We start from the raw sequence: 12,500 nt of genomic DNA on the forward strand, positions 1-12,500 counted from the left end.
ACAGATGGCCATACACAACCACCTGCCATTGCTGTGCGACCTTTTTCAGCCTTGCCAGACCGACCAGGCTCCCAAGCACGTTCTCAGTCACCACGCAAAGCTCCTTCCTCACAAACGGTCAGCTCCATTTACTCGGTGTACACACAACCGGCTGCACCACCAAAAAACTTCCAGCAGGCTGTTCTGAATGCTTTGAGTCTACAGCGAACTGGGAAGGCAAATCGCCATGCTGGTGAGTGTTTCCCTACTCTGTCACATTCACCCTTTGTCATTACATGTCCAACAGCTTATGCTTTTTATATCAACAAAGTGTGACATAAAAGGCACGAAACTATATTTGGGCAAGTCTCCAAAATTTGAAGGTGGGGATTGGGGGTGGAAAGGAGAGTGGGGGTTCATGAGAAACTTGCAAATATATGTAAGTGTAAAACCTACTGCTGCTTGATAACACTGCGAGTTATTTTACGTCTCATTTCACCAAATTTTTGTTTCTTTTTCTGTTGCATTTTTTCATGTGACCTGCCCAGGATCCAGCAAGGTGCCTGCATCCATCCCATTTCAGGACAATGAAGCCAGCAGTCCAAACAGCCCAAGTGAAGCTGCGGATAGTGAAGTACCTCCACCACCTCGCCCGCTCAGCCCCACCAAGCTGTTACCTGTGACGGCACTGCCAGCCGCGGCAGGCCGTTGCCAGAGTGAGGCCGATCTGGAGGCACTGCGTCGGAGACTGGCCAATGCACCGCGTCCACTCAAGAAGCGTAGCTCAATCTCTGAGGGTGAGGAGGCAGCACCCGGTGTGATCCCTGCTGCGCTACTTCAGAAGGCTCTGTACCAGCGGCTTAACCCATTAGCGGGGCAAGAAACTGCAGAAAACTCATCCTCTCGGCCTCCTCCACCACCTCCACCACCACCCTTCTATAGGCCACGTTGGCCACCCTCCTATTCCAATGCTGAGACTGGGGCTGATAAATCAGAAGGGACCAACTGTGTGCTGCCAAATGAGAGTGGCTCCGATTCTTCCTCAACCATGTCAGATGACCTCCCATTACCCCTTCCACCTCCACCATTGTGCAATGACAACAGTGATGAGCAGAATAATAACAATGTTGGAGAAACATCGACAGACGAAGAAGAGGAAGAAGGAAATGAAGGCAGTGAAAGTGAAAGGACAGATCTGCCACCTCCACCACCATACCCAATTGTGCCAGATACAGACAGGGTGCCAACGGTAATCAGCTCGACTGCCCCACTTCCTCCTGTAAGTGCAATATTCATCACATTCAAAGTGTGCTTAGGAGTCCTTTATTACCTCTGCCACCGAAGGTGGGCGGAGGTTATGTTTTCACCCCTGTCTGTTTGTTTGTTTGTGAGCACGATATCTCAAAAAGTTATGGATGAGTTCTGACAAAACTTGGTAGATGAGTTGGTTTGGTGACGAGTACAAGCCATTTCGATTTTGGTTCAGGTCTGGATGCAGATCCAGCCTATCAATGGGATACAAAATGTAAACTGTTTCGCCTGGCAGTGGTTATAGGCTCTACCAAATTCCGTCCTTCCTTTCTGTAAAAAAACTTTGTTCACTCAGTTCAAATGTGAAACATAATTTTGTAGTCAACACCGCTGGCTGATTTTGTACTCTCCCACCACCGATTAATTTTTCCTAACCACCGTAAAAGCGACATCCTTGTCTCGTGTCTCTGTCTAAAGCTCCATCATGGTGTTAAAGGGGTTTGAGGTGGGGAATTGAGGGGTCAAAGGTTTGAGACATCGTGTTTGGACAAACAGTGACCGAGTGTTTGACAGAGCACAATGCTAATGTTGATCGTTGGCCAACATACACAGATTGTGAAAATGCAGCTAACCCTGAATTGGGTGCCAGGAAATGAATGCAGAAGAAATATTTAGATTATTGGTTCATCTTTTCTTTCCTCCCACTTTCATGCCTCTCCATGCAGGGGAAGCGAACAAACTTGAAAAAGACTGGCTCGGAGCGCACTGGCCAGGGTCTGCGGGTTCGCTTTGACCCTCTGGCCATCCTCCTGGATGCTGCTTTGGAGGGGGATTATGAGTTGGTACAACGTGCCTTGTATGAGGTAGGCATCATTAGTTTGGGTCGTGCGTGTTGCCTTGTTAATTTTCCACATTTTGTACAGTGAGGGGGCTGTGCAAGGGAAGCTGTGGTTGTATATTATATTAGTTTCATGTGATATCCTTTTATTTTAATATTTGTAGCCATTTTGTTCACATTGAGTTATGCTGTAGATCATGTTCCGTCATAAAATTCCCTTCCACTTTTTCCAATGCATCACATGTCATATGAAATGCTGTACTTAAAAAAAAAAGGTACGTGCTGCTTCCTTGCTTTATGCTCAGCATTTAAAAAGGATAGAGCATGGACAAACATGGGCTGGCAAGATAGCCCAGAGGTATGTGCACATGCTTCCAAGCTGTCTTGCCTGGGGTCAAATCCTGAACCAGCTACTAATTGTCATCCTGGTGTTTTGCAAGCAGGGTGATTCATCAACATGTGTGCTGTCCCTCGGATGGATGTTAAATAGGCTTTCCGTCTGACAGCAATGTTTGGTGGACGTTAAAGATCCCAGGGTGTCTTTCACGAAGAGTTAGCGAGCTATCGCTGGCACTCTGAACAAATTAAAAAATTCCTGCTCTAACCTCCAGAAGGAATTGCATACATCAGCAGCACAGCCGTGTCCTCAGCCAATGATGTTACCCCGCAGCCTTGTGCTGCATTCGAAAGAAGATAATGTAACCAGACTGGGAAGTTTTTTTTTCTTACTTTGGTATCTACGTATTGCATAATTAATCTCGCCCCAAAGGGGATGCAGGGGCAAATCCAGGAATTGGGTAGGGGGGGGGGTTTCCAAATAACAGAAAATCTAAGTCATATGACCCCGATTCCTGTGTGCTAATTAAACATCTGACAGCCACCTCTTTTGTTTAAAGACATGCCTGGGCTGTCTTTAACATGCATTGCTGAACAGACTGAGCATAAACTGAAATCTTGTTTTTTGTTACTGTGAGCTGTTAGTGGTTTATTGTTTATTAGGTACTGTATTGATAGTTTTTCTGAGGCTTCTGGCCTTTTTTGTGGCACACTTTCGTGGGAGAAGGATTTCTGGGTGACCAGGGAACCCCTGGGTTTGCCACTGTAATGGTAAATATTTTTTGTTGGGAGGGTGGGGGGGTGGTTTCCGGGCAACCAGGAAACCCCCCTGGATTTGCCACTGGGATGCGAGACTATTGCACTGGCCCTGTCTGTCTGTGTGTCTGTTCGCATCTATATATTTTCGCTTTAAAAATGTTTTCTCTGCAACCGCTTCTCCAATCAATACAAAACTTTAAACACATGAGGGACTCCCAATGGAGAATATCTTAGTGCTAACACTGACGTCGTTGGTGACATGTATGGCAGCCATTTTGGATTAAAGGAAAAAATTGGACGTCATTTTTCTCCGAAACTGCTCAACGTGATAGTGTTGGGTGATAACGATGATGTCATCAGTGAAGTATTCCAGCCATAATTGGTTCACTTTAAATTCTCATCGGAAAAATCTGAAAATTCATATATCTGATGTACGACCCGACTTGATTGAAGAAGTAAATTGATGACGTCATCTGTCACATTATATGGAAGCCACATTGGATTCAAGGAAAAAATTTGGACATCATTTTCTCCAAAACCGCTCACTGAAATTTTTTTTAAACTTGGCATATGTAACTCCCCATGGTATGTATATATATATATATATATATATATATATATATATATATATATATATATATATATATGTATATATATATATGTATATATATATATATATATATATATATATATGTATATATATATATATGTATATATATATATATATATATATGTATATATATATATATGTATATATATATATATATATATGTATATATATATGTATATATATATATATATATATATATATATATATGTATATATATATGTATATATATATAGGGTGATAATGATGATGGCATAGGTGAAGTGGTATTCCAGCTATAATTGGTCGAATTTAAATCCTGATTCAAAAATCTGAAACTTCATATATCTGATCTGATCACCACTGAGAGATGGAGCAAAAAACGATATGTAGCATGATATTTCAAATATGTATTGGGCCCGATGTGTTCTCATGGATCAGGCATTGCGTAGCGGAGGTATGCGCTCTGCCGAGTGCCCTTCTAGGTTGTTCGTGTTTTTCTTCTATTTTTAATGTTTGTGGGTATGTGCAACCAAGCAAAAACACAAACAAACGAGAAGGCCACTCAGAGCGCATACCTCCGCGCCCGGATCCAGATTTGGATCTTCAACAAACTGAATCAATTTGTCCTTATCACACATCCGATCTGCCCACCAAATTTCATCCGAATCCGTCCACAACATTTTGAGATATCCAGCACACAAACAAACAGACGAATGAAAAAAGTCACTCATAGAGCGACACTTGGCAAAACAGAACAAAGTAGAACGGTTTGAGCGGACTTCAAACCGATGCACCATGTGACATGTGCACAGACGAGCAGGCAAAATGGTACATTTTCTGCAATGTTTATTTAACTTTGCGATGTCTCAAGGGTTATTCTGCAGTGAGCTGCAACTCTTTTGTGGATGAAGTCATTTTATTTCATCAATTCCTTTTATCTCATTAACTGCTGCAAGTGTGGTGAAGATGGGGTTTCAAGTTAAAGGGATCCTTTAATCCTTTATGGTATGCAGCGATAGTCTGGTTCGTTATCAACCATTTAATTGGAGTACTCGCATGAGTGTTGAAGCCACTTTCCAAGCGCCCAATGTCGACAGCGGAACTATGTTACGTCGTTCTGAGCGAATCGTTCACTCTCTGCGGACGAATGGTTCATGCTCCGTCACCCTGAGCGAGTGGTTCGTGCTCCGTCACCCTGAGCGAGTGGTTCGTGCTCCGTCACCCTGAGCGAGTGGTTCGTGCTCCGTCACCCTGAGCGAGTGGTTCGTGCTCCGTCACCCTGAGCGAGTGGTTCGTGCTCCGTCACCCTGAGCGAGTGGTTCGTGCTCCGTCACCCTGAGCGAGTGGTTCGTGCTCCGTCACCCTGAGCGAGTGGTTCGTGCTCCGTCACCCTGAGCGAGTGGTTCGTGCTCCGTCACCCTGAGCGAGTGGTTCGTGCTCCGTCACCCTGAGCGAGTGGCTCGTGCTCCGTCACCCTGAGCGAGTGGCTCGTGCTCCGTCACCCTGAGCGAGTGGCTCGTGCTCCGTCACCCTGAGCGAGTGCTGCGTGCTCCGTCACCCTGAGCGAGTGCTGCGTGCTCCGTCACCCTGAGCGAGTGCTGCGTGCTCCGTCACCCTGAGCGAGTGCTGCGTGCTCCGTCACCCTGAGCGAGTGCTGCGTGCTCCGTCACCCTGAGCGAGTGCTGCGTGCTCCGTCACCCTGAGCGAGTGCTGCGTGCTCCGTCACCCTGAGCGAGTTCTGCGTGCTCTGTCACCCTGAGCGAGTGCTGCGTGCTCAGTCACCCTGAGCGAGTGCTGCGTGCTCCGTCACCCTGAGCGAGTGCTGCGTTCTCCGTCACGTTGAGCGAGTGCTGCGTGCTCCGTCACGCTGAGCGAGTGTTTTGTCACCTGATTGAGTGCTTCGTGCTCCGTCACCCTGAGCGAGTGCTTCGTGCTCCGTCACCCTGAGTGAGTCATTGTGAAATAACAGCCGATTTTTGAGTCGTTTGCTGTAAAAACGTATTTTCTAAATTACCGAACAAAATTTTTTTTCCACCCGCCCACATACAGCTGTTAATAAAGAATAATATTTGTGAACATCTTTCTGAAACGTCAATATAAATGCAACGTTGTTTTTCGGTGAAAGCTACTTAAGGTTTCTGGATTGTATACAGTAAGTACTGCAGTTGGTAATTAATCACACTGACTCCAACCTGCCAATTCCTGAAAAATTGCCCATATCAGCCAAGCACGTGTGTGTGTGTGTGTGTGTGTGTGTGTGTGTGTGTGTGTGTGTGTGTGTGTGTGTGTGTGTGTGTGTGTGTGTGTGTGTGTGTGTGTGTGTGTGTGTGTGTGTGTGTGTGTGCGTGTGTGTGTGTGTGTGTGTGTGTGTGTGTGTGTGTGTGTGTGTGTGTGTGTGTGTGTGTGTGTGTGTGTGCGCGTGTGTGTGCGCGCGCGCGCGCGCGTTGTTCATAAAGCACAACATATTATTTGTGCTAACTCCCCAACCCTACCCTACCCCCCCACCTCTCTCTCTGTCTCTCTCTCTTTCTTTGTGCCATCCCTGCTCCACCCCCTCCCAATACAGTGCAGTACCCTCCTCCCACATCTCCTCTCTCACTCTCCCCTCTGTCTGTTTCCTTCTCGAGACATATCCGGACAGTGGTTATGTTTGCACAGTGTTTGTCTCCGGACGTGTCCGGGCAGGGTATGCTTCTGTACGTGGCCTGGCGGTGTTTATGTCTAGATGGGAGTTTGTCTCCAGACGTATCCGAGTGGTGTTTGTCTCCGGCCAGCTTGGCTCCGGACGCATCTGGGCGGTGCTCGTCTCCGGACACGTCCGGTCGGTGTTTGTCTCCAGACAGCTTAGCTACGGACGTGCTCGGGCAGTGTTTGTCTCCGAACGTGTCGGGGCGGTGTTTGTCTCCGAACGTGTCGGGACAGTGTTTGTCTCCGAACGTGTCCGGGCGGTGTTTGTCTCCGAACGTGTCCGGGCGGTGTTTGTCTCCGAACGTGTCCGGTCGGTGTTTGTCTCCGAACGTGTCCGGGCGGTGTTTGTCTCCGGACGTGTCCGGGCGGTGTTTGTCTCCGGACGTGTCCGGGCGGTGTTTGTCTCCGAACGTGTCCGGGCGGTGTTTGTCTCCGAACGTGTCCGGGCGGTGTTTGTCTCCGAACGTGTCCGGGCGGTGTTTGTCTCCGAACGTGTCCGGGCCGGGTATGCCTCTGTACGTGGCCTGGCGGTGTTTATGTCTAGATGGGAGTTTGTCTCCGGACATATCCGAGTGGTGTTTGTCTCCGGCCAGCTTGGCTCCGGACGCCTCTGGGCGGTGCTCGTCTCCGGACGCGTCCGGGCGGTGTTTTTCTCCGGATAGCTTAGCTACGGACGTGCCCGGGCGGTGTTTGTCTCCGAACGTGTGGGGGCAGTGTTTGTCTCCGAACGTGTCCGGGCGGTGTTTGTCTCCGAACGTGTCTGGGCGGTGTTTGTCTCCGAACGTGTCCAGGCGGTGTTTGTCTCCGAACGTGTCTGTGCGGTGTTTGTCTCCGAACGTGTCTGTGCGGTGTTTGTCTCCGAACGTGTCCATGCGGTGTTTGTCTCCGAAATGTTTCCGGGCGGTGTTTGTCTCCGAACGTGTTGGGGCGGTGTTTGTTTCCAAACGTGTCTGGGCGGTGTTTGTCTCCGAACGTGTCCGGGCGGTGTTTGTCTCCGAACGTGTCCGGGTGGTGTTTGTCTCTGAACGTGTCCGGGCGGTGTTTGTCTCTGAACGTGTCCGGGCGGTGTTTGTCTCTGAACGTGTCCGGGCGGTGTTTGTCTCTGAACGTGTCCGGGCAGTGTTTGTCTCCGAACGTGTCCAGGCGGTGTTTGTCTCCGAACGTGTCTGTGCGGTGTTTGTCTCCGAACGTGTCCGTGCGGTGTTTGTCTCCGAAATGTTTCCGGGCGGTGTTTGTCTCCGAACGTGTCGGGGCGGTGTTTGTTTCCAAACGTGTCCGGGTGGTGTTTGTCTCTGAAGGTGTCCGGGCGGTGTTTGTCTCTGAACGTGTCCGGGCGGTGTTTGTCTCCGAACGTGTCCGGGCGGTGTTTGTCTCCGAACGTGTCAGGGCGGTGTTTGTCTCCGAACGTGTCCGGGCGGTGTTTGTCTCCGAACGTGTCAGGGCGGTGTTTGTCTCCGAACGTGTCCGGGCGGTGTTTGTCTCCGAACGTGTCCGGGCGGTGTTTGTCTCCGAACCTGTCGGGGCGGTGATTGTCTCCCAACGTGTCAGGGCGGTCATCTCCCGTCCAAAGGCAAAATCTCGTCACTCATTTTTTGATCAAAACTGAGCTAATACTAATTTTGGAGTGACTTGGTTATAGGCTTCATGTTAGTGTATAAGTTATTGTAATTTGTTCCCTACGTAATCTTGTATGCTCATGGCAGGACCTAGCAACTCCTACAGAATTCGGTAAATACCACAAAAAAAACCTAGTATCTCAATGGACCAATCTAGATTTACAATGGACCAATGGACAAAATTTACAGGCTAGAATTAGGGAATCCTGTTGAAATCTGTAAAGGAATCATCAAATCTTCTCGAATGGATATGGCTTTAATATATATATATATATATATATATATATATATATATATATATATATATATATATATATATATATATATATATATATATATATATATAAAAGCAGTTTTTCTTTGTTTTCTCAAAATCAATTAGAAGTGAGTTACTAGGTTCTGCCTTTGGACGGGAGTGATTGTCTCCCAACGTGTCAGGGCGGTGTTTGTTTCCGAACGTGTCAGGGCAGTGTTTGTCTCCGAACATGTCTGGGTGGTGTTTGTCTCTGGACAGCTTAACTCCAGATGTGTCCGGGTGGTGTTTGTCTCTGAACATGTCCAGGCAGTGTTTATGTCCGTGCGGGAGTTTGTCTCTGGACAGCTAACTCCAGATGCATCCGGACAGGAGTTTGTCTCCAGACGTGTCCGAGCCATGTTTGTTTCCAGACAGCTTGGCTCCGAACGTGTCTGGGTGGTGTTTACGTCCGGTAGGGAGTTTGTTTCTGGATGCATCTGGGTGGTGTTTGTCTCCAGACATGTCCGGATGGGAGTTTGTCTCCAGACGTGTCCGAGCAGTGTTTGTCTCCAAACAGCTTGGCTCTGGACGTGTCCGGGCGGTGTTTGTCTCTGAACGTGTCCGGGCGGTGTTTATGTCCGTGCGGGAGTTTGTCTCTGGACAGCTTAACTCCAGATGCATCCGGGCAGTGTTTGTGTCCAGACGTGCCCAGACAGGAGTTTGTCTCCAGATGTGCCCGGACGGGAGTTTGTCTCCAGACGTGTCCGGATGGGAGTTTGTCTCCAGACATGCCTGAGCAGTGTTTGTTTCCAAACAGCTTGCCTCCGGATGCGTGCAGGCGGTGTTTGTCTCCAGATATCTTGGCTCCGGACTTGTCCAGGCAGTGTTCATCTCCAAACGTGCCCAGGCGGTGTTTGTCTCAGTGCGGTGTTTTTTCTCTGGGCAGTATTTCTAGTCTGACCAGTAGAAAATGGATTTCAGACATTATTTTGTTCCCATCTTCACTCTTATTCTGTGCAGCATTTTGATGAGACAGTATGAATCATAATTAACGCTCCACCGTACGTCTGCCTTCTCTTCCTTTCACCTCTCGCTTCCTTCCCTTCCCCCACCCATCCTCACTCCCCCTCCCTCCTCACTCTCTCCGTCCTCTTCCCCCCCCCTTCCCATCCAGTATGCACATCAGCGAAGTAACCTTCCGGTCTGGTTTGGTACCTTCCGGGTGACGCAGCAATGCCAACCCTCCCGATTTCATCGGGAGGCTTCCGAAAATTCACCCAAACTCCCGCCCTTACGATCACTATCCTTATCCTCCCGAAATTTTGATATTTTTGCACTGTTCACTAATCAGAATGTACTAGTATGAGAATTGAATGAAAAGCATCGTCTGCTACGTATAGCATGTGGTAACTCCATAACGTTCGCTGCTACCAAATTGTATGTAAAAAATTGCAAATTCAAATGAGGAGCAGCGAAACATTGGGTCTGGATCTCGCTTATGCGATCATGCACTGAGATTTAGTGCATGCGGTATGTGTGCAATACAGTGCATGCGGTATGTATGCACAGTGTATATGCATGCGATACGCTCACTGCATGCAGCTGGGCCCCGTACCAGCCCGGCGGTCGCGACCACCGTGCGGTGTTTAACAGCCGCTAGAGTTCTACGAGTCGCGCTGCAGCTGTGGAACATCGACTTCGAAGTTACCGATGCTTCAAGCCCTCGATGTTGATTACGAAATGGCAGAAAAGAAGCTTACGAAGACCAAGAAATGGTCTCAGAAGTACAAGACCGAATACAGTCTCCAATACCCGTGTATTCGAAAGTCTGAAAGAGGAATTCATCATGCGTATTGTACAGTATGCAGCGTTGATATTTCAGTTGAGCACGGAGGTCGCGATGATATTCGGAAGCACGTTGGAAGCAAACGGCACACAGACATTGCAAAGGAGAGATCTTCGAGCACGAGTACCGGTACACTTCTGAATTATTTCACCAAACAAGGGACAAGCGAGGAAGAGGATGTTACCCGAGCGGAACTTCTCTTTAGTGGATTTATTGTGGAACATAACTTGCCCATATCAGTTTCAGATCATGCTGGACCTCTATTTCAAAAGATGTTTCCAGATTCAAAAGTTGCTTCAAAGTATGGATGTGCAAGAACAAAAACTTCAGCAATAATTGGTGAGTTGTCAAATGTTACTGCTTCATCTATTGCCGATATTGCTAGACTAGCTCCATTTAGCCTAGCTACAGACGGTAGCAATGACAGTGGTGAGGCCCAGCTATATCCTGTCCTGATTTCGTACTATGACAACAGTGCTGGGATTGTGAAGCAAGGTTTGCTAAGTTTGCCTGCGTGCAAACAAGATTCCACTGGAGAAAACATTTTTAAACTGCTTGATCATGAGTTCAGTGACAGGAAAATTCCGTGGGGAAATTGTGTTTCCTTTTGTGCTGATAATGCCTCTGTCATGGTGGGCAAGCACAAAGGAGTCGCTGCTTATATCCACAAACAAAATCCAGAGTGCTACATCATGGGATGCCCTTGCCATATGATGCACAATACGGCCAAGAAGGCGGCTCAGGCCTTACCCATTGAATTAGATGACTTTCTCATCGATATTTACTACTACTTGGACAAAAGTAGTAAACGCGTCAAAGGAGTGAAAGCACTGCAAGAACTCTGTGATGCCCCGACACACAAGATTCTGAAGCATGTCGCAACAGGGTGGCTGTCCCTTGGTCAGTGCCTAGACAGGCTGATTGAACAGTGGGAGCCACTTCGCCTCTTCTTCAAAGAAGAAGTACGAAGAAAAATGCAACCAACTGTAGCCAAGACTCTAACAACGAGCAAGAAGGACGGCACTGTATCTACTGCCAGTACTGGCACTGCAGGATCAAGCACTAGTGGAGCAGCATTCACCACTACCACTGCAGTATCTGCTGCGAAGAAGACAGCAGGGACAGCACCAAAACCAATGCTGAGAGCAGGTAGCATCACCGGCCCTTCATCACGTTCATCTACAAAGCAGATCCCTTCAGAGTCGAGAAAGACTGTGATAGTCCCATCTACAGGCAAAGAAGGACCCAAGTTAAGTTCTGCTTTTGCCAAATCACTTGATAGAAGCTCAGCAAAACCTTCGAATCAGAGGTCTTCTTCCTTGGCTGCACCTACCTCAAGCTCTCTCCTCAAACGTAAAATTGGATCTGGTACTACGAGTCTGACCTCTTCTGCTGGCAGTAAACGCAAGTGTGATCGCCCTGCGGCTAAGTGTACTACGAGTTCTACAACTAAAAGCGCATCTTCCTCAAACACTGTGCAGGAATCTAGAGAAAAACGTGTCAACAGGATGTTCTTGTCTCCACAAACAAAACTCTATTGTTTCTTCCTTCGATATGCTAACAAGCTTTTTGAGAAGGGGAATCTTCTGCTCCAAAGAGACGAACCCTGTATTCATCTCCTGATCTTGGTCTTCTGGTCTTCTGAATTGAATGGTCTTCTGAAAGATATCTTCGTACGGTTTTTGAAACCATCGGTGTCATCGGTTGCTCTGGTAAATGTACCCTTCTCTGACAGAAATCATCAGAAGAATGATGAGGACCTCATGATTGGGAACGATGCCAAACTGTATATAAGGGAACAAAGGAGTCTCAAGAAATCCACCTTCACTCTGAGTGAGTCAGACATCCAAGGTTTCTTCAGTGCAGTTCGCTCATATTATGTGAAAGCCTGCAATTACATCTTCAAAACCTGGCCGCTAGATGATGAATTAGCCAAGCATGCTCAGGTGCTGGATGTTAAGCTACACCAAGAAGTGGGGTTTGACTGTGTGGAGTTTTTCATCAAGAAATTCCCCTGTCTGTTCAGTGGCGGTGATAGTGACATAGACAGTCTTGAGAGTGAATTCGCTCACTACCAGGCAGACGCCTCCATAGCTACAATTGCTACTGAGACAGTGAGAGTGGATGAGCAGTGGCATCGGATTTCACAGCTCACAGATCCCTGCACTGGTGCCAAGAAGTATCCTAATTTGAGCAAAGTGATGAAGGGAATCTTGGTCATTCCTCATTCGAACGCATCATGTGAGCGGGCACTCAGTCTTGTACGGAAGAATCATACTGAATTTCGTCCCAATTTGAGTGTCAAAACCCTGGAAGCTCTCTTAATTGAAAAACTAGCTCATAGCACCCCTTGCTACCAGAGA

General features: G+C 47.7%; 1 protein-coding gene across 6 annotated transcripts in view; it reads left to right on the forward strand.

The window, feature by feature from the left end:
- LOC147011695 (apoptosis-stimulating of p53 protein 1-like) overlaps positions 1 to 12,500 on the forward strand; it is a 167,242-nt gene that overhangs the window by 140,253 nt on the left and 14,489 nt on the right. For all 6 annotated transcript variants that reach the window (XM_085857271.1, XM_085857269.1, XM_085857267.1 and 3 more), the window contains 3 exons: positions 1 to 232; positions 528 to 1,258; positions 1,956 to 2,093. The exon at positions 1 to 232 is cut by the window's left edge and continues 261 nt beyond it. In XM_085857271.1, coding sequence (XP_085713397.1) covers positions 1 to 232; positions 528 to 1,258; positions 1,956 to 2,093 — 1,101 coding nt within the window. The remainder of the gene's footprint in view (positions 233 to 527; positions 1,259 to 1,955; positions 2,094 to 12,500) is intronic.

Source organism: Eptatretus burgeri, chromosome 15 (genome assembly GCF_056783735.1).
Source record: "Eptatretus burgeri isolate ZD-2024b chromosome 15, Ebu_testis_v1, whole genome shotgun sequence".
Taxonomy (NCBI): domain Eukaryota; kingdom Metazoa; phylum Chordata; class Myxini; order Myxiniformes; family Myxinidae; genus Eptatretus; species Eptatretus burgeri.